The 24,890-nt window shown below is 42.5% G+C and overlaps 1 protein-coding gene across 4 annotated transcripts in view; it reads left to right on the forward strand.

Annotated features, from left to right (window-relative positions):
* CLOCK (clock circadian regulator) overlaps positions 1 to 24,890 on the forward strand; it is a 1,757,788-nt gene that overhangs the window by 721,551 nt on the left and 1,011,347 nt on the right. For all 4 annotated transcript variants that reach the window (XM_078678181.1, XM_078678183.1, XM_078678184.1 and 1 more), the window contains one exon: positions 14,749 to 14,838. In XM_078678181.1, coding sequence (XP_078534307.1) covers positions 14,749 to 14,838 — 90 coding nt within the window. The remainder of the gene's footprint in view (positions 1 to 14,748; positions 14,839 to 24,890) is intronic.

Consider the following 24,890-nt stretch of genomic DNA (forward strand, 5'->3'; position numbering starts at 1 on the left):
ATGTACAATGTATTGCCTGCAATATAGATGTATTTAATTTCATTTATACAGTAATATCGATAGGCAGTATTTGCACTGCGTGTTCAAATGGTTGAATAAACACTTACGCTCCCATGTGCAACCTATTGCTTCCATCACATATTACTTTCCCTGTAATTTAGGTACACACTTAAATTTATGTACACAGTAATAATGGTAAGCATGCTTTGCACTACGTGTTGTAATGCATTTTAATCAACATTAGCGCTACCGCGCTACCCGTCTTTTGGGACCAAGCCGACTCCCAAGCCTCGAGCTAACATGCTGGTGAGGGCTTAGAAGTGCCCAAGCCTCGCTTTGAGCGAGACGGGGCATTCCGAGGTGGGCGTGTGCGTTCCTAGCCTCTCTATCGGCTTGACACGCCCACCCGGAAACAGGGCGCACACGCGACCGCTCTGCTTAAAAACAAGTCTACCGGCCCCGTTTTTCTATCTTCGGGGTCCGGTTTGGAGGTCACAACTAGGTTGACCAGCGGGTCGGGAGCACTGAGGGCGTGAGTAACGACGACACGCTTGCTGCTGCTCCTTCTGTCACCAGAGCTAAGTACCTGTATAGGCTTTGCCAATGTACCATATTTTTTCTGTCCTTAGGATGTGCCAGGTCGCTCCGACCCCCTCCCGAGACCCATGGTGCTAGTAGCGCCCCTTTTGAAAGTGAGACATGTACCATTTAATACCTATTTGAAGGGGCACAGACCTTTTAGGTCCATTGATCCCTTCATAAGGAGTACACGCAATCGCGTTTTTAAATCCCCCATTTTAATCGTTTTTCTTGTAAATAGCACACCTCTAGCACATCACTTCCCAGAGATATCTGCTATCATCCTCTAGGGGCTATCTGGATGGTGCATAAAATCTATGTTTATCTTGGGAAATACCACTTGAGCCACACTTCATGGAGCACTATGACTACTCAGTAAGGCTCATATTATTAATGTTTATGTTTGTCTTCTGTCTGTCTATGTGTTTTTCTCACTTTACAGGTGCAGTGACACTCCAAATTTACGGAGTATTTTTTGGAATCGAGTATTTTACTCTTCCACTAATTTTTATGCACTTTTTTCACTTCTTATTTTTCACTTTCACGTCCCCAGGTCAGGGTGGGTGATTAGAGAGCCCATACCGCCGGGGTATAGTCCTGATGAATGCCACGGTAATATACCACCCTTATGGCTGAAACATGTTGACTGGAAGGAATTGAGTATATTCTGTATTTTACCAACCTTGAACCTTGGCATATAAATACAGACACGTAATACTCTTTATTTTGTGCCTCAGGGATCATTTATTAAATATATTTTTTCGATACCCTTTTGTTAGGCACTTTTAAGATTTCACTGTAAACAAGAGCACGCCCTCCATACACAAAAACCTGCTCCGCAGTCTTTCTGGCGTCGTAGCACACCGCAGAGGCATTCGGCCTCTGTCGGTGGGGCCCGATGATGAAGCATGACACTGACTAGGTCAGTGTGTGAGGGCTTTCTTTATCACCCAAATCGGATGTGATAATCTAATCTTGTGTTGACTCCTTGAACTGTGGTCTGTATAGTTTACGCTTAGACTGATCAAGTGTTTGATCTGACCTCTCTTTTCTTGTTTTTGTATAACTAACCGGGGACTAAGAGAGTGCCTCATTCTCCCTACCTCTCCTATTGTTATTGAATGTGGCTTCTATTGTCCACTTTCCTGCAATGATTGAGTACTAGTTTGCAGCCGAGACAAATCCAGTTCAGACCCACTGCTGATCGTCATGACTACAGGGGCTGCATCGCTGATACACATGGGCCTGGGCTTAGCCTTCGGTTGCGGTGGTTCTGTTGATGCTACCTAGAGGCAGGTGTAGCAGGTAGACCACGTTTCCTGAATAAGGTGGAGGCCGGCACACGAGTGGTGGGAAATATGATTCTTCTCCTCCTCACTGGCCACTTTCTCGGCAGCAACACCCTTCTTTGGAGCCATATGGCAGTGCTAGTTAGCTGCAGAAGAAAACTGAAGTGGTGTGCTTTATTGCCACCCTTCTGTCTGGCAATACTGTGAGTGATGATATTTCTTGTGGACCTAAAAACAAACAAGAAGAAATGTCAGTGAAACATGGCATTTGCACGTTAAATCTACAGACAATATTATTTAGTGAGGTCACATCACAAACAGTTGACAATAGTGTACCCATTCCAACCATAACATAATATTTCAAAAGCATACAGAGTGAAAAGTTTACTTTATGTGCCTCTAAGGCCGGTGACACCTGTGGCGGGCAGGGGGAAAATGGAATAATACTTAAAAGATTTTTTTCTGGTGTGCTCCTATGGCAGTCCGCAGGGGGAAATGAAATAATCCTTAAAATAATTATTGCTAGTGAGCGCCTATGTCAGACAACGGGTGCATAGGGAAAATGGAATAATCCTTAAAGAAATTATTGATGGTGTGCGCTATGCCAGGCAGCGGGTGCATGGGGCAAATTGAATAATCCTTAGGAAAATTATTGCTGGTGGGCACCTATGTCAGGCAGGGGGAAAATGGAATAATCTTTAAAATTATTGCTGGTGTGCACCTATGGCAGGCGGCAGGTGCAGGGTGAAACTGGAATAATCCTTAAAATAAATTGTTGATTGTTTGCACATGTGGTCTATGGCAGGCTGCGGGTGCAGATGGAAAATGGAGAAAACCTTAAAAAATGTATTGCTGATGTGAGCCGATGGCAAACAGGGGGTGCAGGAAAAAAATCAAATAACTGAAAACAATTGGTCTCCCTAGGGTCTATGAGAAATCGTAAAGGAAGGCAAGGAGAGGGAGGGGAAATGGAAAAAATGCATTAAAAACACTGTACATAGATACTAGCACACTGACCTCAAAATGGCTTCGGTCCAAATGGCCACAAAGGACAAAGGCATGGATAACAAAGAACACATGCAGGTCTAAGGCAAAAGTACACTGGCTACAAAATGTCTGCTCGCCACAAGGCCACCAATAGTAAAGGCATGGACAGCAAAGAACACATGCAGGCCTATGGCAAAGAGCACACCGAATGCACCAAACAAAATGGCCACCTTGCTGCATGGCATGAAGAGCTAAGACTAAATGCTGGCCTATCGCAAATATACACGCACACTGGCCACACAAAAAAAATAGCCTCTTAACCAGCAAAGAAAGGAGGCATGGTAAACAAAGAAGAAAACACCACAATTAATTCACCAATGCAAAAAACAAGAATTGTCTGTTTTTAGAACTGGCATCTTTTGGCTTATTTCTGCAGTCTTTTTGCTTTCTGACCTCCTGGTTTTGACTCTGCTGATTTGGTGTCCCTGCACACTTTCTAACTGCTGTTCAGTATTAAAATGCAAGTGCTCCTATTGTAAATTGTATTATGGATTGGTGTTTCCATGATTGGCATAATTGATTTACTGGTAAGTCCCTAGTAAAGTGCACTGAGAGGCCCAGGGCCTGTAAATCAAAATCTGTTGCAACACAGAGTCTGACACCCACAGAAGCAGTCTTTCAAAGGGCTCTCAGACATGCCACTGTAGTGTCGGAGCGCAGTTTTGACTTTTATGTCGACTTGGCAACTGCACCCACTGGCCAACCTTCCCTTTTATTGCCTGTGAGTGGGAGGCCCAAGATACACCTATGGGCAGGCTGCAGTGTATGTGAAAGGTAGGACATGTCCTGGTGTGTGTGATGGATGTATGACAAAATATAGAAAGACAAAATATCAACCTACAAAAATATCGGAGCAATATTATCGATGTCAACAATATCGACATCCTATCTACAAAAAGGTAAGTACAAAAATATCGAGAGAAAAAATATCGATGTCAAAAATATCGTTTTTTAAAGAATATCGTTCTTTTAAATAAAAAAGAATATGTAAAATTAACAAATACTTAAAAATATAATAAACATAGTACAAAATATATTATATTATTTAAAATTAATAAGTAATATACATCATGTAATAAAAAAAATTAAACATATACATATAATATATAATATATATACTTAATAATCAGTTGTAATATTTATTGTAATAATATATATATTACAAATTCATCTATACACATACAATAATAACATACATAAAAATTAAATAATTATGCAAAACAAATTTAAAAATATATACTTATTTTTAATATTTTTTAAATTAGTTATATACTACATTAACTAAAACAATACAAAAAATATTAAGTAACAAAGGGAATAAAATACTATTCCAACTCCCAGAAAAAAAACTGTAAGGAAAATGTTGGATAGCGTAGGGGTAAAAATTACTATTCTCACTCCAGAGAGTGCAACAGTATGGAAAGTGTTGAATAGCGTAGGGGTAAAAATTTGTATTCCAACTCCAGAGAGTGCAACAATAGGAAAAGTGTTGGATAGCGTAGGGTAAAAATTACTATTCCAACTCCAGAGAGTGCAACAGTAGGGAAAGTGTTGGATAGCGTAGGGGTCAAAATTACTATTCCCACTCCAGAGAGTGCAACAGTAGGGAAAGTGTTGGATAGCGTAGGGGTAAAAATTACTATTCTCACTCCAGAGAGTGCAACAGTAGGGAAAGTGTTGGATAGCGAAGGGGTAAAAATTACTATTCCAACTCCAGAGAGTGCAACAGTAGGGAAAGTGTTGGATAGCGTAGGGGTAAAAATTACTATTCCCACTCCAGAGAGTGCAACAGTAGGGAAAGTGTTGGATAGCGTAGGGGTAAAAATAACATACTTATAAATAAACTAATATTTTAAAATATTTAAAAAATATATATTTTTAATTAATCTAAACTATTTACAAATACCAATAAATAATTATTAAAAAAGTAATTACCAATTAATAATTAATATCCAATAAATTAATTATCAATAACCAACTATAAATGTAATACCTACTTAATTACATATCAATTACTTTACACACTATAAACGCACAACAAACACCAATAATAAAATAATACACTTAACATAATTATCAATTAATGAATTAATTAAAATTAATTACCAATTAATAAAAATGAATTACCAATTAATAATTAATTAACAATAATATAATTAGTAAAAACGATTAATGAAAATAAATTATTACTTAATTACATTTATATTACTTCCTACCCTATTCCCCTATAAACCCACAACCCGCTACAGAACATAATTATCAATTAATCAATGAATTAAAATAAATTACCAATTAATAAAAATTACCAATTAATTACAATTAATTTATCATTCCTAAAAAAAAAAAATCATTTACTATAATTAAATGACTTCCCACCCTATTCCCCTATAAACCCACAACCCGTTACATACTAAAATACAACATTTACTTAAATTACATTTAAAAAAAATAATACATATTAAATACATAATAATATACATAAAAATCATATAAAAATCGATATTATTAATATCGATATTACTTACATCGATATTAACAAAATCGATATTACTTACCTCCGAAATTCTGTCCCTTCGATATAAAAAAAATCTATATTACTTACCTTCTATATTCTGTCCCTTCGATATTAAAACATCGATAATATGGTAGGTCGATATTAAAAAATCGATATTTTATCTGCCTACCGTGTGTGATATGTCCTGATGGTGAACTACAGTGTAATTCATTTTTCTCTGTTGGAAGGCTATCTTTCCCATAGGATAGAATGGGGGATACTCTGTAACATTTTACGAGTATATCTTGTCTATACCTGACTCAGAACATAGAAATGCATCTTTCAGTAAAGATGATTTTTATGTTCTGTGTTTGAAAATACCACATTTAGAAAGTAGGTATTTTCTTGCTTAGCCATCCTGTGTGCCTCTGCTTGGTTGTGGAAGGACTGCCTGGCTTTAGAGTGACAGGGGCTGGAGATGTGCATTCTCTTCAGACAGGCACTTGGGGGCGGGGTGGTGGGGGAGGTGTGTCTTGCCTTTCCCGGGATGCATCTGGGCTGGGCTGAAAAGACCTTGGCTGCATTTACAGTAGTGGAAGGAGATTTCCTTGCACCTGACTTGGCCTGGTCTACCTTGGGCAATGCTGTCTCCACCTCCTGCCGAGATGCTGGGCCAAAGAGGACCAAACTTGTTTCGATTACACACGGACACTCTCTGCGCAAGACAACAACGAGAAATGCAATATAAATATTGGGGCACAGACCCCAGAACTTTAGAACTCAGTGGAATCAATGAACCTGCCAATAAGAAGAGCTGGAAGAACTGCTAGGAGTACTGCCCTGTTGCTATGTTGTTGCTTTGTTGGGTTGGCCTGCAGTTGCAACTTCTGCATTGGGCAGTGAAAGGACTGGACTGAACTTTCTACACTTGTCGCTGATTATCTCCAATGGCTTGAATTAGAGCTTGCCTCCTGTTCACGAAGCCTCAAGGAGAGCAAAGACTTAATTTACCTTTGTAACCGCCTCTGGAACAGTAGGTTTCAGTCGCCACAGAGGCGGAAAGCAGCCGACACCAACCACTTCGCGCATCAACCCTGATCTCACTGATGACAACGATCGCCGCCACCAAGCTGCTGCTTGTACCGTGACCTGTGGGCACCGCCCTCTGCACCTCCTCGCTTCACTCCACCACCCAGGTCTCAACGACGACATCGCTGACTGCGACACCCTTGACTACACCGTGGTTTGGGGGCACCGATTGTAAGTTACACGTTACTGATGCCAGGTCCCATCAACCAACAGTGTCGCTTGCGCTGTGACCTGTCGGCACCGCCATAAGCACTGCCTCCTTCGCACTGCAGGACTGGTCTTACCTTCGCTGCTGGACGACCATCACCAAGCTGTTGGCTGCACCTCAACTTGTGGGCACCGCATGCTACACTGCTGCGCTTCACACCTCAACCGCTACGGTTGCCAAGACCGGCCCACACCGACGTGGTTGGCTGGAACCAAAGGCAGTTTACAAGTCTGCTTACACTTACGCCAGTCTGCACCGACGCAGTCAGCCAGAACTGTTGGACACTGTTGTTTTCAGCACCGCTTTGGTACTGGACTTAGCTACCGACTTCAAGGAACTACATTTTTAAGTCATACTTGAAAAGTGCCTATTTTTGAGTACTGTATGTTGGTCTCTTATTGTTTTTGGTCTTGTTTTCAACAGATACATATATTGGTTATTTTTTCTAAAACTGGCGTCTTCACTGTATTACTGTTGGTTGTGTGCAATGTGTTACACACTGCCTCTGAAATAAGCCTGACTGCTCGTGCCAAGATACCAAGGGGGTGGGCAGGGGTTATTTTAAGAGTGTATCCCCCTTACCCTGACTAGAAGGAATGGCCCCCATTTGGACAAAGATGCAAACTATTGCCAACTAAAGACCTCCATTTCTAACATCAGTCAACTTTAAAAAATCCCCAACCAAAAACATATTGATATCTAAATAATTACCACACCAAAATAGTTTAACAAACTGTAAAAATTCATTGCCATCCCTAAATCCATTGAATTTTTTATTAAAACATATCACATAAAATGTTGTGTAAAATATACCTAATGCCTTGTAATAGCTGGCTGGCTGAGGCCCGTGGGCAGACTAGCCCCCACAGTAAAATGAGCAAAATAATAGTGCAAAATTGCCAAACACTGCACAGGAAAAGTAAGAAAAAGTACTATAAAGGTTTTAAAACCAGACCCCAGCCCTCCCAATCCTGTGCAAACCTTTTCCACTTAGAAAAAACTAAAAACGTTATTGTCAAAAGGCCTCTACTGCAACTTCATTACATATTACATCAAATTACATATTACATCAAATTTAAAAATGGAAGTAAAAACAAAAAAGGTAAACATATACTGGTGTACTCCCCTCCATCAAACAACAAACGTATCCAAAAGTTATTTACCTTACTCGATTTCTCAAAAAAGTCCTTAAAAATATAGTGGTATATACAGCAGGGCTTGCACACCAAGAAGATAGTGATCCTTTCCCCCTCAAAATCCAAAAGAAATATGAGCAAGGGATGGACAGAGCACTGGGAGGAGCCTTCAGGTCAGGAAGAGGAGGGTTGGAGCTTCTGTGACTCCTCCTGTTGGAAAAAAAAGTAAAAAGTGTTTTGTGCCACAGAACTATCTGAACTGTCTGTTAGGTAGAAGTGTTACTCGAAATTCCAATTTAGAGTTGATTTGCTGCTTCTCGAGGAGTAACTCTATATATGCGAGGCAGCCCTCTGAACGTGACTACTCGCATTAAAAACTCTCACCGGAAAGCTTCCTAGCGGCCGTAAATCGTGCTAGAGGACGCCAAATCTCATGCATGTTTGCAGGTGGCGTAATGGAGCCTCTCTTTGTTCCTTTTGTCATTTCATTGTTAGAACGGGAGCAAAATTTCACCTTGCGGTAATTGGCAGAATTTGGTCCGAACTTCATGATACAAGAGTTACGTGGTGTGACCAAATTACGCCAATTCGCAGAGCGGAATGAAATCTTTCGCCCACTCTTAGTGGATATTAGCCACATAGATGTTAAGTTAGTCTCTAGGAGGGAAGGAGATGTAGTTTTGAAACCATCTCAGATGGCCTTGGGCAAAAGTTGAAATTGTTCTATGAAGTTGTTGTTAACATAATCTTTAAATCATTTTTACATTATTTTTAACAAAAGTTCGTGTGCATGACTAAACTAGACTTTTGATAAATTATATATTTATTCGTAGATGACTTCTTTAGTTCGTTCTTAATGTTAAATGTGGAAAAGTATAACCTTAAATCAAGCTTTTACGATCCGAGAAGACCAAAGTATTTGCAGTCAAATAGAGCATTTGTTGTACGGACATATCAACCTAAAGATTAGGTATGACCTACTTTTGGATATTATCCCTACTGGTTTTAAGTCACCAGTTGCAGGTGACTTGGCTAATGGCAAATATAGGCTTTTCGATTTGTAAAAAAAAAAAATGGTTTCCTTTGGCATTCATGTGGGGTTGGGGAAATTAACAATGCTGCCCACATTGACATATCTTTTTTACCACTGCTGCAATTTCATCACCATTGTACTTCAGCCTTCCCTGAAAGTTACAAAGGTGTCTGTGCACATGCAGTGGGGACCAATTATTAAGCAGTTTCCCAGTGCCTCAAGTAAAAATGAACACAAAACTCTTGTGGGGAATCCTCAAACCCTGCCTAAGGGTAGGAAAGTGACATGAGATCCATACAAGAAAGACCACCCTAGACTCCCATGGGTATCTAGGTTTCAGTAATGTCAGGTTTTGGTAGGACTCCCTGTGTGGTGAATAATTCCTTTCATGGGCACTGGCACACCCACACAAGGGAAGTACCATTTTTATTGGGAGAGGTGTGGGAACGCTGGGAATGTAGGAGTTTCGTGGAACCCTGAGCGTCCCAAACTTTCTTTTAACAGCAATGTGAGGTTATATATGTTTTAAGTGAAATTGGAGGTTTGCAGGCAAGGCTTTATCGGTAAGAAAGCATCATGGGATCCACACAGGTCACACTGCCGGGTACTTTGAAGGGTGTCTAGTTTTGGATAATGTCTAGCTTTGGTAGGTTACTATGGATGGCGGCTAAGCAATGGCGCAAATTTCACAGCCACCCACATTATTTGAAAAAAAATATTGCTTTTGCTTGTTAAAGTATGATGTTTCCATGTAGTGTTTTGGGATTATTTGTGGTAGGTGCTAGGCTAAGCCACACAAGTGAAATACCGTTTTTATTACGAGGCATGTAAGAACAAAGAATAATTGTAATTACCATTTTGATTTCCCTGCGTTTTGTCTCAAAAATGTAAGCCAGCGTGCAAGAATGAACACATTTTTCAAAATGGCCTCTGAATCGCGTGATAGTATATGTAAACCTAAATTCTGAGGTTTACACACACCACAAGTGGGAGCGGCTTCTAGTCCATACTAGAATACAGCATGCCACGCAGAGTAGTGCATGGGCTGCCCAGGCTCTACCTAAAAATGAAAGGGTTTTCTCAGCATTTTAACTTGGCCAAAACTTGTTGATCATCCTTTCTGGATCTGTGGCTGAAAAGACAGTTCCTGTCAAACAGGATGCCCAAGTTCTTAATTTTAGCTAGAGTGAAAGTCCACATTTGTAAAGTAAAGTCCACATTTGTAAGCGCACAATCACCCGTAAGGGTCTCTAGGCGCTGGGGGCCGTCGGGAAAATTAAGCGAGCTGTTGCCCAGAGTCACATGGTGCTGGGCTAACCTGCCGCCGGAGCCGGGGATCGAACCGTGGTCCTCAGATTCCAGCGTCAGTCGCCCTGGCCGCGGCGCCACACCTCTCCCACAAAGTTTTTCCACAGAGTGGTAGGAAATGAGCCGGGCTAAGGTAGCCACAAGTTAGTAGAGAACCCAGGATCAACTACTATTACCAAGATCACAGTTTCATCACCATTTAGTTTTAGGAAATTTCTTAACATTGACAATTGGATACCCAGCAAACATTCCTGCTGCTGCCCGACACAAGTGGAGGTATGCTGATCAGATTAAAGTAGCAACTAGCTATCACTGGCATACAATAAAGTGCTAAATCCAAAGACCGGATAAGCCGACAGAGAGGCTGGATATACAGATTGAACAAAATGGGTAGTGAGAGGAGTTTTGTGGGGCTCTGCAGTGAGACGTCATAATTGCAGAAAGAAAAGTGGGAAGAGATACAGATCTAGACCTGTTAGATAAGAAGAAATTGAAACAAGCAAAGCCAAGCCTTCTGTCCCATGGATCTCAGAAATTATCTATCAAGGTGTTTAAAATAGTTATTATGTAAGCATTACATAAATGGAAACCAAAGAGACTTCACAATGGTTTCAATTCACTCTCCTGTCCAGTTGGATGGTTTAGCAGCCTAGATAAAGGTATAGTTTTAGTGTATTCTGACAGGATGTCTGGATGTTAAGTCACTGGACCTGGTCTCTGTCAACCACATATCTGAAATGAGGTCTTGGAGGGGTATGCCGATTTTAACAATTGTTAGTGCACATCTTGTATCAATGAGATGGCTGCTGGTGTTTCAGGTGGGAGTAAAAGCTTGCTCTCTAAACCTTCAAGATGGCTGAGGGAGAAAGCCAGAAACATGAAGTGACTTAGATGCCATTTTATAATGGGGATAGTTTGGCAGAAACGGGGACGTGGAGTGACTTGGCAGAATCTGAAATTTGGACACCAACTTTGAAGCCACTGATGGTCTTCATGGGGGACAGAGGATACTGAATGAGAAGTGTGATTGAGCTGGTCGTAAAATTATCTGACCAGTATGGGTTTGGTTGCAGCTCTGTTCTCTGAGTGTGAGCCATATAGGGCTTAAGATGGTAAAGGGAGAGGTTTTACTAAGTGAGATGAACCATGCAAGATGTTATGATAGGGTACAGCAGTATATCAGTGACAGGGGGGGCATCAGAGTTGCTGAGACAGTGTAACTGAATTAATGTGTTTGCCAATTTGGAAGCGTCTACATAAAATGCTTTCTGTTTGGATTTTGTGTTGGATTCTAGAGTTTGCAAACTAAGGAGAAAGCTGCTTAACTGTAGCTCATGAACAGTCTTCTCTCACCAGTCTCGGGGCACTAGTTGATTTACATTTCTTCTTGATTCGATGGAAGAGGTAAAATATTTTACCTTGTCGCTATTCTACTCCACAAAGGAGGCCTTGCTTGCCTTATTCTGCAATGGATTCTGAGAGCAAACTGAAATGTATCCCAGATGTCATGGGTAGCTAATATAAAGTGAGGAATTCACTTTACAGCTGAAGACTGAGGATATTTTTATCAAACCTCTTAAAAGACCACAACATTTGAGAAGTTTTTAGCTACCAAGGACAAAAAGTTGCTGTCCCATAACTAAACTAGAGTTGGCTAATTTTCTAATGTGTCCCTAGAAAATAAACAGGGGTGACATAGCCAGAGGATTCCGCTGATTTTGTGAACATTTATTTAAATTAGCTATAGTAATGATAAATGCCTTCGCTTTTGATCCTTAGGTGTAGGGACAAGGAACACTGGCTTGTAATACTGAAGCACACACCTGCTTTTCTAGTTGTATCAGTACGAATTCTATTTTTCTAAAATACTGTTAACCACTTCAGTTGAACTACCGGCAACTTCTGGAGAGTCGCCTTTGCTTGACTTGTAAGAAGGAAACGAGCACCCATTTACATTCAGTCTGATGTGTGGGACCAAAACTCCGATTCAAAAAACTAGAAAGGAGGTGGATCTCCAGCCGGTGCGCATGCCTACATTCAATATACCTCACTTAAATTAATATTTGTAGATCTTCTGGAATAGGCATAAACTCATGGCAAAAAGGTGATACAAAGAGCGAAGGAATCAGATTAGAAACGTGCAGTGGAACGTTGGATGCAAGATTTATGCTGCTAACAAACTTTGAGAAATCTCTTTTTATCACAAGCAACCACAATGAATGCAAAACAACCTCGAATGAATTTGAAATAATTTATGTATGACGTGATCCTTTTGTTTTGCCCAACTGACTGGTTAACCCTCACACCTATAACCCCACCTCGCCTTTCCACAATTAGTTTATCTGTGTAAACTTAGTCTCCTTGTATGAAGAGTTAGTAAAACTTAATAAACTACTACTTTTATTTATATCAGGGGAACTACATTTCCTTTTCTGTCCATCTATCTATGGGAAGGATAACAGTATGTTATTTATTTTTACAATTATGAGTCGAGTGTTTGTTGACTGCAACTAAAGGCATGGTTCTGCAATTAGTAGTAGCTGTGCTTGCCTTTTAAAAATGCAGCATGTTGTTTCTAAATAAAATGTTTTAAAAGTATGCTTCATGGGTTGTGTTAGTTCACACGTGTTTTTTTTTTTTTTACCAGTACTTGCTCTCGCAGCCAGCCACTGTCCTCCTCGATTTCTGGGCACGCAGAATGATGTACATTTTCAAGAGAAAACGGCATATCTCATATCATTTGAAATCACACAGTGGAAGATTTGGGTAGTTAGCAAGGGCATTGTTTAACCTGAACTGGTGTAAAAAGTATTTGTCCGTTAGAAAATAATGCCTAAGAAAAATAAACGTAAATTCGACCCCTAAAAAGCGGTAGAGTTTCGTATGTATACATTATCTCCTTGTGTATCAGCTTCTTATATTTTTTGCAGTTTTATGTAGAGCGAACCAGACCCACAGGTATATCAGGGCGCTTTACAGGCGCACCAGTTGCATTACAGACTGGCACATTATTTTTTTTAGGCATGTGGAGTGTAAGTGATTTGCCCAGAATCACAGGATGCTTGAGCCGACGAAGAGACTTTAACCTGCTTCCCCAGCTTCAAAGTCGGCCGCTCTAGTATTTAAGCCACATCCTCTCTGTGGTTTGCTTAGTCATTTAATGCATAAACAACCAAGGTCTACAGACATACAAAAAAAATTAATTCTTTCTTACTTAAGTCTGGAGAACTTGCGCAGGGGGTACTCCGCTGGAACAGATATGTTTGTCATGGAGAGCCTCTTCTGGAGAAGATTTCTCTCAGAATAGGTCCCGCCTCAGGACGTATCTGGAGTTTGTTATCCTGCTTCAGTGGAGCTTCGGTAATCAGAGTACTGAGGGAAGTGCTGTGTCGGAGCAGCTGCGCAGAAGCCGATCTTGGTGGCTCAGAAACCGATCTTGGTGGCTCAGAAACAGGCTGTGCAACATCCAGTCTGTGGCTGCTGGCATTTAAGGACACCTGTGAAGGAATCGGCATACAATGTAGCCCATTAAGTATCTCTCTTAACTAACAAGACCAAAAGCCTAATTACTTGAATGCTGCAAATAGTGAATCGGCCTAAAATCGACGAATCTCATAAGAGCCCCACTCTGTTTACCCGCCTCATATATAGTACCATCCGATGAGTCTGCTTAGGGCGCACCGTTGATAGTTATTTCTCCTCCCCGTTCCCATCATGCAAGACCTAAGGCTCTTGTGTCTGGTAAATAAATAATCTAGTTGTTGTAAGCAAAACAAAGGCTACTGTGGACAGAGGAATGCTATAGTTTGCCGTTCCTGGCACAACATGGGTGTAATACACACAGTTGTCGCAGGGGCACATCCCAGCAAGAGAGAATGGACAGAGCACCTACCGCAAGTGAAAACATCCGCAAGTGATGTGTGCGGTGGCCACCGCCGCGATTGTGAGAAAAAAATTGAAGTGATAGCACGCACGACACTCACAAAATGAACGTGAGTGGTGTGTGGTGCCCACCACCGCATTTGTAAACAAAGCACTGACGAGTGACGGCGAAAAGTCAAAATAAAAAAAAAAAGTTCTCAAATAGAAGAGCTGAAGAAACAAAGCGTAAGGAAACAATCCTTTACCCGTGCACCTCAGTCTGAAGGGAGGTGACGTTCAGGCAAAGACAACAAATTAGGAGGCAGCAAAGAAGAAGGACAGTGGAATGAACCAATGGTAAGTAGCAGGCGTTAAAACCGTCAGAATAGCGATTACAGCAGGTCTTGCTGACAGCGCATGCGCACTGAGCTTGACCTAAAAAATAATGAGAAAACGAGTTGGAGAGCTCGGTCATCCAATACAAAAGGACTCGTTTGGGTGAATGGTTTTGGTTGAATTTTGAGCACTTCTTTCCTGATGACATGAAGAAATATAAATTGTAATGTATTTCTGATTTTTTAAGCAGCTTTTGGTAATAAAAATGTGTGATCTGAGAGCAAATGGTTTAATCTATATTTTCTTTATATTCTTTAGTTGAAAGGTAATAATATTTTTTGCAGTTACCTGTCATTTTTGCTTTGCAGGCTCTTGATGGTTTCTTTCTTGCAATTATGACTGATGGAAATATAATATATGTGTCGGAAACTGTGACGCCCTTACTAGAACATCTGCCAGTAAGTATTTAACAGATTATACATGACTGAGTGAAATATTTCTGCTCTTCATGCCATTGCATTATGATTTAGGATCATCCTATATCTCCACTATAACTCAGACTTAGACTTGCATCTTTTGCGAACAAATGTTAGCATTCTCATGAAAATAACAATTTTATATCCATGTTATTGGCTGTATAAGACAGACAAGGCTACATCATCATCCAGAGTGGGCTATACTTCTAATGTGCTCTTTGTCTTTTCAAGAAAAATAGAGAGCTGGTTTAACAGTCTCCCTACATCCTCTAAAAAACAAAAAGGGGTGATCCATTAAAAAATTACTGACACTCGACCCAGTGCTTTGTCAGTCACACAGGGGTCAACTTACACGTCTAAGCAGTAAGGGCCATGCTTCTGCTCTTATGAACAGTGCAAGCCCATAGGCAAAGGAGCTTAGTTAAAGCAGCCCTTGCACAACTCCACTAAACTTCCAAACTAAATGCTGTGTGAGAATTGGCGGGGTATTGCCATAGCTAATGCAGAAACACAAACTGTTTTAGCTGGATTTCCTAAACCAACTGTAGTAGTACAATTTGTTTCTACTTTACTGGTGATTACACTTAGCAGGGATAACTTTTGGAGTTAATTACCAGTTAAATATTAAAGAGATGAATAGGAATGGGGTCCATAGGTAGACAGAATAAAGTATGTTATTGTATCCTGTTTTTCATTCTTTATATTGGTAAAATATGTACCAAGAGCTTCAACCCAAAGTTGTGATTACTAGCTTTGAAGTAGTAACTTTGTTAGCCAAAGGTTAGTTGCTGCACGGATTTCCTTTGGCACTATAATAAGGTCCCCCTAAAAAAAGTAGAAATAATTTTATTTTTACTTTAGAGCTTTTCAAGTTTACTCTCACTGTCCGCTGCCCTCTCTTTCATATATCACTGGAGGATTTAGTATACCAGGGGTGGCTGCTGCCGGGAAGCAGCATTGATGCAGTTAGAACGGTTAAAAAATAATATTTAAAAAATCACTTGCCGGCCTCCGCCACTTCTCCTCGATCCTTTTCCTGGCTTCTTCTGTGGAAACAGGAAGCACCAGGGCTCACAGGCTCCCCATAGTCAATCACAATGCGGCAATGCAACGCAGTGATTGGTCTGAGCGCCCTGGTTCGGCGCTCAGTCAGGGAATGGGAGCCTGGGTATGTTCTCCATACAGGCTGAATACAGCCCGCAGGGAGAACATGCAAAGTGTGCATGAATGTGTGGCCGGTCCGAGAGGGCCGGTCAAACATTCATGCGCACTTGCATAGTGCCCACCACTCCTCCCCCCTACTCTTAGAGCAGAGCAGATCCGCCCCGCCGAGAAGCCACAGCAGGAACCAATAATATTATTTTATTTTTCCTTTTTTTTCACTGTTAAAGGCAGTGGGGCGACGCTTCTCTGCCTTAGCGGACGAGCCGCCACTACCGGAGTGTACTATCTTTCCCCAGACATAGGTTGATGGAATTTATTTAAGCACTAGAGTAAGCTCAAATTTGTACTGCATTTCTCTTCACTCAAATGTAATGTTTTCCTAAGATGAATGTTGTAGTATATCTGGATGCACCTTTAACATGGCTCACACTTACCTGATCGATGGATGTTTGTTGGTATCTTCCATTTTATTATGGATTGTCGTAGTTGGGTGTTAGAATCTAAAAGAAATCAATTGTTCTTGTAACCTGAGGCTGTGGTTGGAGAGACAGTAAACCGGAGCCTGCTCTCGTCCTTATGTCGACTTTTGTGCTTTAATTATTACACAGGCGACGATCGAAGAATATAGCACGTTACAATGCGTGCTTTTACTACGCGGTATGTAACACGCAATGCCATTACTACGCACGTCATTACATCGACTTGCAGTAGATGGCGTCATTATATTAGGAATGTATAGGAATGTATAATTTATTATTCCAACTCCAGCCTAAGCAACAGTAGGGAAGGTGTTGGAATAGTAAATTATACTATTCCTTATGTTAGAGTGCCATCCACTGCAAGTCGATGTAATGACTTGCCTAGTAATGGTATTGCGTTGTAACAACATGGTCGTTGTAACAACCGCATTGTAAAGGCATCGGGGTCTAATGACCACGATGTAAAGGTTGTTTCCCCGATTGAAGAGGAAGCGTCACCTCAACATTATAAGGTCAGAAAATGATGATCTTTTTTTTATGTTACAAGAAAAGTGGCAGAGTGCGGGTGAGTGCGAGGTGAAGCCCTCGTTTAGCCTGGCCATATTTTATGTTTCGGCATTTTACTTTTATGATTCATACTTTTATAAACAATTTTAGCTAAAGTCTGGTATAATTTTTAACCGGTTTTAGGATTCTTTTAATTCAAGTTTCTCACATATTGCTTGTGCGTGTTAACTTACAGTTGCCCCTCGTTGCTTCTGTGCCTCTGGCCCACCACGGCTTAGCTGTTTGTGGCGGAGGGGCACAGTCCCTCCCCCCTCCACTGCATTTCCGCTTTCGGCCAGCGATAAAACTCAGATGCTGAGACGGACGCGCAGCAGATGAGTGCGGGTGAGTGCGAGGTAAAGCCCTCGTTTAGCCTGGCCATATTTTATGTTTTGGCATTTTGCTTTTATGATTAATACTTTTATTAACAATTTAGCCAAAGTCTGGGATACTTTTTAACTGGTTTTAGGATTTTTTTAATTCAAGTTTCTCACATATTGCGTGTGCGTGTTAAATTACAGTTGCCGCTCGCTGCTTCAGGTTCTGTGCCTCCGGCCCAACACAGCTTAGCCGATTGGAGCCGAGAGGTACAGTCCCTCCCCCCTCCACTGCATTTCTGCTTCTGGCCAGCAATAAAACCCAGATGTGAAGCGGATGCGTGCAATGGGCTCACCGCTGGCACGCCGAAGATGTGCCTAAGGCAAGCCCGTCTGCGCACGTCTCTGCGTGGACCTGGCCCAGGGCCAGGACCCCTGGCTCAATAAACATAGAACTCCCACAAAAGATGATTTATTCACCTAAGGAGCTTAGGGATCTCCGACCTGCAACTTCGATGAACTGTTTCTGGATCCTAGGCTGCTGTCACAGCACTCACCGATTTCCTGCTCAGGGTGCAATTGCCAATATATAAACCCGACCATAAGGACAGGAGGGGACTCAATGCTTTCCATTAGGCCCCTCAGAAGAAGCCCACACTTTGAATACATCTAGGAGACTCAATTGGGTCTTAGTCAATGCCCGGTGTGATAGCCGTCCCTAAGGGCTATGCTCTCTTTAGGACAGATAAACAGGCAAAAAAGGTGGGCGGTGGGTTGGCACTTATCTATCAAATGTACTCTGCCATTTGTACAGAGGTGAGTATTGAAGCCCACAAAGCAGTCCAGTCCAAGATTGCCAGGGACAGTCAAGTCCTTTTCTCAGGGATTCTTCCTTATAGACCCCCTGTAAGCAAAACAAGTACTATATATTTAAAGTCTTATCAGAGAGCAGTCACCACTCAAAATATTTCACCATCCAAGGAAACTTTAACTTTTATTTGGAGGCTCTAGATGACAATCATACAGCCAATCTCCTTGATATTGCAGATTCCCTAGGACTAGAACAGTTAGTAAAGAAGTCCACGCACACAGCTGGGCATACATTAGGCAGCCTCTTCTCAAATGATCCATCTTTAAAAATCATAAACATCTTTCCTGTGATCTGGTCGGATTACTCGGTTATCAGGTTCTCCACTGAAAGCCTTCGTGACCGGCCACCTCAGCAGAACGGTCCAGTCACCTTTAGCTACAAAGACTGGAGCAAATTAGATTCTGTCACATTAGAACAGTCATTAACTGAGCATTGGCCCCCCTCCCCACCCCACCCCACTTGCCTAGGCCGAGTGGACAGCATCATGTTATACGAATTAGCTGCCGGACACCTTCAGGGAACTGGTTCCTACCAAAAATCAGTGTTCTTTTCAAAAGGAACCCACTGCTTCTTGGTTCTCAGAAGCCTTGAAAAACAAGTCTGTAGTAGGCAAGAAAGGCTTTGAGATAAAACTACGATGACCAGATGAGACTGGCATACAAGAAGGCTCTAACCTCATATAAAGACCTCATCAAGAAGGAAAAGAGTAGCTACTTTGCCCAGGCAATTGATAGGGCCTCCAACTCGTCTAAAGAAATTTTCCAAGTTGTTCAGAGACTTGCGACTAGCCCAAATAAAACCAATCCCGTCAACAAAGGGTGACCCTCGGCCTCCCGGACCCCTTACTGGGGATAGGTTAAGTGAATGTTCCCTCACGCACTTTTCTGCCACCTCACCTGAACAGGTGAGCTCCCTACTTTTGCAATCCAAATCAAGCTCCCCTTACGATCCATGCCTAGTAAAAAGTTTGAAGATAGTCCCTAACATCATTGCAAGGAACCTAGTCCAGATCTTTAATACTATGTTGGCAATTTGGACCTTCCCCTTGGCCTGGAAACATACTTTTATCCTTCCATTCTTAAAAAATCTAATTTAAAGGTTAACGACACGCCTGCTATCGTCCTATTGCTCGCCTACCTCTGGCAGCTAAAATCTGTGAGAGGATAATGAATCTGCCTCACCCGCGCCTCGGTCCATCGCGGCTAGTGCGGTTTGAGTGGAAGGCGGGTAGGGTTGGTAGCATTGGAGTCAGGTACACTTCTGGGCAGCAGTGGTTAGAGGCTAGGCTTCCCGCGATAACCTCTATTTTACCACATGACAGGGTGCACGCGCAGCGGATGCGGCAGAACTACCGAGGAAGGTGGTGCTGCTAGCTGTGTGTGAGTGTTAATCTTTTTAAATAAGCTCTTTGCTGCTAAACCTTGTTGTGAACTACTTTGTACTTCATTTTTAAACCTGTATTTTGCACAATTCAAGCTTACCTAGCGCCTTCTTTGAATTCCACGATACTCTGGGGACCGGGCGCTTGCTCCTCCTTACTGCCTCACCCACGCCTTGGTCCGTCGTGACTAGTGCCTTTTGAGCGGAAGGCGGGTAGCGTTGGTGGCATTGGAGCCAGGTACACTTTCGGGCAGCAGTGGTTAGCGGACTAGGCTTCCCGGGATAACCTCTATTTTACCACGTGGCAGGGCGCACGCGCAGCGGGCTAGTGCGCCGAAGGTAAGCCCATCTGCGCCCGGCCGCGCCCGACCTGGACCAGGGGCCACGACCCCTGGCCTAAAGCCTTCAAATAAACAACTCTTAGCCCTTCACCCTGCAATGAAACTGACTGCACTCAGCTTTCAGCTGATAACTCAGCTTAAGAAACCTGTCCTGGTTGCAGTTGCTCTCTCCCAGTAACGCCACCTTACGTCTATGGGAAACAAGTCAAACACCTCTTCAAATGTTCCCCCCACAAAAGAGTTTACATTTCTCAGTTTAAACTGCCGTTCACTCCCTAATCATCAAAGGGATATTTTTGATCTTCTCCTTGAGGAATTACCCTATGCTTTTTTCCTCACAGAGACTTGGCTTAATGAGCGTGCTGGCCCTGATGTTGCAACAGCTCTACCATCAAACTACGCCATCATTAGAATGGATAGAGCTACAAGAACAGGCGGGGGAATAGCCATCATTTATAAGAAACACCTTCAATGTAAACTTGATTCAGTGGATTTCCCTAACTGTGAAGCCGCCTTGTTTAAAATTGCACTTAACCCCAAATTTACTTTTTCAGGTTTATTGGTTTATCGCCCACCTGGCTCTCCCACTTCTTGGGCTACATCTCACCCTGGTCTTCTATCCCCTTTACTTATGAGTTCCAAAAACTTCTCACTACTTGGTGATCTAAATTTACATTTAGATGATCTCTCCAATTCCATATGTACTAATCTTATTTCCGACCTTGCCGCCGTGAATATAAATCTCTGTAATTCAGGCCCTACACACAAAGCAGGACACCTTCTTGACCCCATTTTTTCCAGCCTTCCCTACATTCACTGCGCTCCAGCAGCACGTATTCCACTGGTCCGATCATTTTCTACTAAAGTTTAAAGTCTCTCTTCTTCCCACCTTGCTGTCTTCATTCCCTTCTCTTATGACTTCCAAAAGAGACTGGAAAAAATTGACCCTAATGCTCTTAACAATCTTCTACGTTCTAATCTACCTATATCTGACTCGCAGGTTGACGTGCTCTCTAAGAATGTTCACACATGGTTTTCTAATGCCATAGACTCCTGTCTTCCACTGACCAATAAATCACTTATACACCGTCCCCCCCCGGCCCAATGGTTCAATGATACTTTAAAAAATTAAAAATCTAAATGTAAAGTATTAGAACGGAAATGGAGAAGAGACTACGTGCCTGACCTTAAAGATGCCTATAAAAAAGCTAAAAAAATATACCACAACCTTTGTAATACTGCTAGGGCCAGTTTTGTTTCCAAAACCATTACTGATGCCGCCAACTGCTCAAAAACTCTCTTTGGTCTAGTAAAAAAGCTTGCTGGATCAGAAACCACAGGAAACCCTTTGCTATTAAATAAAAATCAGTTTGAAGATCTTGCTCATTTCTTCACACATAAAATTGAGAAGATATATCTTGATATAGCCAACTCCCATTTGAGCAGGCCCCTGCAACCACTTTCCACAACTACTAACCTCATACTACCTTCTCCTAGTCTGACTGCTATCACATCACACTCAGAACCCGTTACGGAGTTCTTCACTACTCTCCCCTTTTTAGACTCCTGTCCCCTTCTCAACTTAGACTCCCTAGCCATTATTTTAGACAAAGTAAAGTCTGGCTCTCCTAAAGACCCATTACCAATCTCTATTCTCAAGCAACTTGTTCCTTCCCATATGCATGTCATCCTGAATGTTTTAAACTCTTCCCTACTTAAGTCCAATGTTCCCTCTCATTGGAAACATGCTATGGTGACCCCTCTTTTAAAGAAACCCAACGCCGACCCTACTGTTTTTGCAAACTACCGACCGATTTCCCTTTTGCCAGTCTTCTCCAAAATCCTTGAGAAACACATTCACTTCCATCTTTCCCAGTTTATTGAGACAAACAAAATTGTCCACCCGTCTCAGTCTGGGTTTGGAACCGGGTTTTCCACGGAGACCACTTTGCTGGGGGTCACAGAGAGGCTATGCCATCACCTCGATGTCGGAGACCCCATCGTGCTCATATTGCTATACCTCAGCGCGGAGTTCGACACTATTTACCGCCCCATATTAGTCAACACACTGAGGTCCCTTGGCATGTGTGGTTCAGCCTTAGACTTGATTGTCTCTTTTTTGGATGGCCGAACATTTCAGATTTTTTCTGCTACGGATAGCTCCAATATCCATCCTTTACCCTATGGGGTACCCCAGGGCTCCATACTGAGCCCCATGCTCTTTAACTTGTATGTCAGGCCTCTGGCTGACATTGCTGAACAGACCGGTCTGACCCTGTATACTTACGCCGATGACTCTCAGATCATCTTTTCACTCTCACATTCCGACCCCTGCTCCACATCCTGTCTTCAGTTGGGTCTCTGGCGAATTGCAACATGGATGAACCATAACTATCTGAAACTAAACGGTGATAAAACCAAGGTCTTAATCCTTGGTAAGAAGAAAGATCTTTGGGCCCGCTACATTGGCCCGCATAGATGGGTGCTCTTCCGTGGCCCTCCAGCCATGTCCGTAACCTGGGCGTTTACATTGATGACTCCTTGTCCATTGCATCATCATGCAGTCAAGGTCACAGCCATTTGCTTCACCATCTTAAAATGGCTTAGGAAGATCCTTTGGATGCTACCTAACGCCACCCAGAAAACAGTGGCCCATGCCCTTATCACCTCACGGCTGGACTACGGAAATGTCCTTTTTCTGAGTTCAAATAAGGCTGTGACCCGTAGACTGCAGCTGGTTCAAAACTCTGCAGCAAGACTTCTTTGCAGAGTCCCCAGATCCACTCCCATCTCCGGCTATCTCCGTGATCTACATTGGCTCAGAGTGGAAAACCGCATAAAATTCAAAGCCCTGAGCTACATGTTTAAGATCAAATGGGGCTCAACACCACAATATTTGCACTCTCTTGTTTGCCCATATGTCCCTACCCACCATCTTCGTTCCGCCACTCTTGCAAAATTTACGGTGCCCAAGTTCAAATTTGCCAGGATGGGTGATAGGTCTTTTTCATATCTTGGTCCAATCCTCTGGAACACTCCCCCTCTCACTATTCGCAAAGAAACCATTTACAACAGTTTCCGCAGATCCTTGAAGACCTGGTTGTTTAACCAGTAACTTCCTTCATCATTGTTCCTCTGTACCCTGCTTCGTCCAGGCGCCGGGAAACCCTTTTTGGGTAGCTTTCGCGCCCTACAAATTCAATAAATAAATAAATATAAATATCCAAATATATTTTTGATAATCAGCTCCTAGATACCTCCTAGTATGGCTTCTGATCAGGGCATAGTACAGAAACCACCCTGGTCAAGGCAACAGAAGAAGTGAGGAAGGCAGTAGAAGGTGGAGGTTCAGCAAATATGATCTTACTGGACCTATCTGTGGTCTTCGATACTCATAATCGTACCACTCTCATTGGCTGGCCAAAAGGAATAGGAGTTAAGGGGGTTGGGCTAGATCTTCTTTCCTCCTTCCTCAAGGACAGAACTCAAACAGTTGTGTCACGGAAACTCAACTCCCCACCTTTCTCACTGATGCCAGTGTGGGATTTAATGAAACATTTACACAGAGGGCATATTAAAGATGCCCCTTGAAAAGTGACAAGCCTTTGGGGGGGTTCCCTGACTGGTACACACCAGCCTGCCACCATGAGACATGTTTCCGGACCCCTAGGGTGGGAGCCTTTGCTCCCTAATCCCAGAAATAAAGCCTTTCCTGGGCGAAGATGTTCACACTTCCCCCAGGAAGAGCCAACTGCGGCAGGGGAGCTTCAAAGGCTTGGCAGCCTTTGTAATGCAACCCCAGCCTTTCCTGCTAGCAGGAGTAGGCCCCCTTCTTGTCTCCCCTCCTTTTCGGCGGGAAGACAGGCGTGAAAAACTAGGCACAGTACCCCCAATGGCAAGCCTTCTCACCACGGGTAACTCGCAGCAGAGGGATGATGCAGAAATGAAGAACAGTATCGTGGTGAACCTCTCTGACCATGCCCTGACAACACATGAAGAGAGAGTATTAAACAAAGGTCTGGGGTTTATTCCGACACCCGTTCATGACTCCTTCAAGTGTAGGATTGAATTCCATGAAACCATGAGGAGGATAAAACAAAAAAAAAATTTAAAGACAAGAGATCAAATGAACAAAACTTTTCTGGTACTAATTTACGTAAACCTTCCACCTTTTGTCCTCCAACTTCATCCATGGGACCTGAGGTAATGGTGTTTGAATCCTTGGTGTTACGAGATATTGAGAAAATCGAGAAAAACCAAAAGCAGACCCAGTATAGAAATATGTCCAGAGAAGACTGGGAAGCAGTTAAGAGCCTCCAGAACAACGATGCTCTTACTATTAAGTCGGCTGACAAAGGTGGGGCTATTGTCCTTCTGAATACTGCCGATTACGATGCTGAAGTTACACGTTTACTGAGTGACCGGACTAATTACCAGCCCCTCAGCAGGGATCCCACCGAAGATTTGTTAAAGACCATCCGTGAGATGGTAGGAACAGCAAAAGAGAAGAAATGGATCACTGTAAAGGAGGCGGAGTTACTGGTTAACACCAATCCCAGGACTCCGTCCTTCTACATACTTCCCAAGATCCACAAGCCCACGCGTCCACCACCCGGGCGCCCTATTGTGGCTGGGATCCAATCAATCTTGGAACCACTTTCACAATACGCCGATTTCTTTTTAAGAGAATCGGTGGTAAACCAGAAATCCTTTGTGAAGGATACTACGGACATTCTCAACTGTCTTGAGGAAATACAATACGACCCCAGTGAGGAAATCTTTGTCACAATTGACATCGAATCTCTGTACACCTGCATACCCCAGGACGCGGCGCTGGTGGCAGCAGCCCGCGCCCTTGGGGAGCAGGAGTGGTTTTATGATACCACCCAGGCCTTTGTACTCCAATGCATTGAGTTGGCCCTGACAAGGAATTATT

Source organism: Lissotriton helveticus, chromosome 2_2, assembly GCF_964261635.1.
Source record: "Lissotriton helveticus chromosome 2_2, aLisHel1.1, whole genome shotgun sequence".
In the NCBI taxonomy this organism is placed as follows: Eukaryota; Metazoa; Chordata; class Amphibia; order Caudata; family Salamandridae; genus Lissotriton; species Lissotriton helveticus.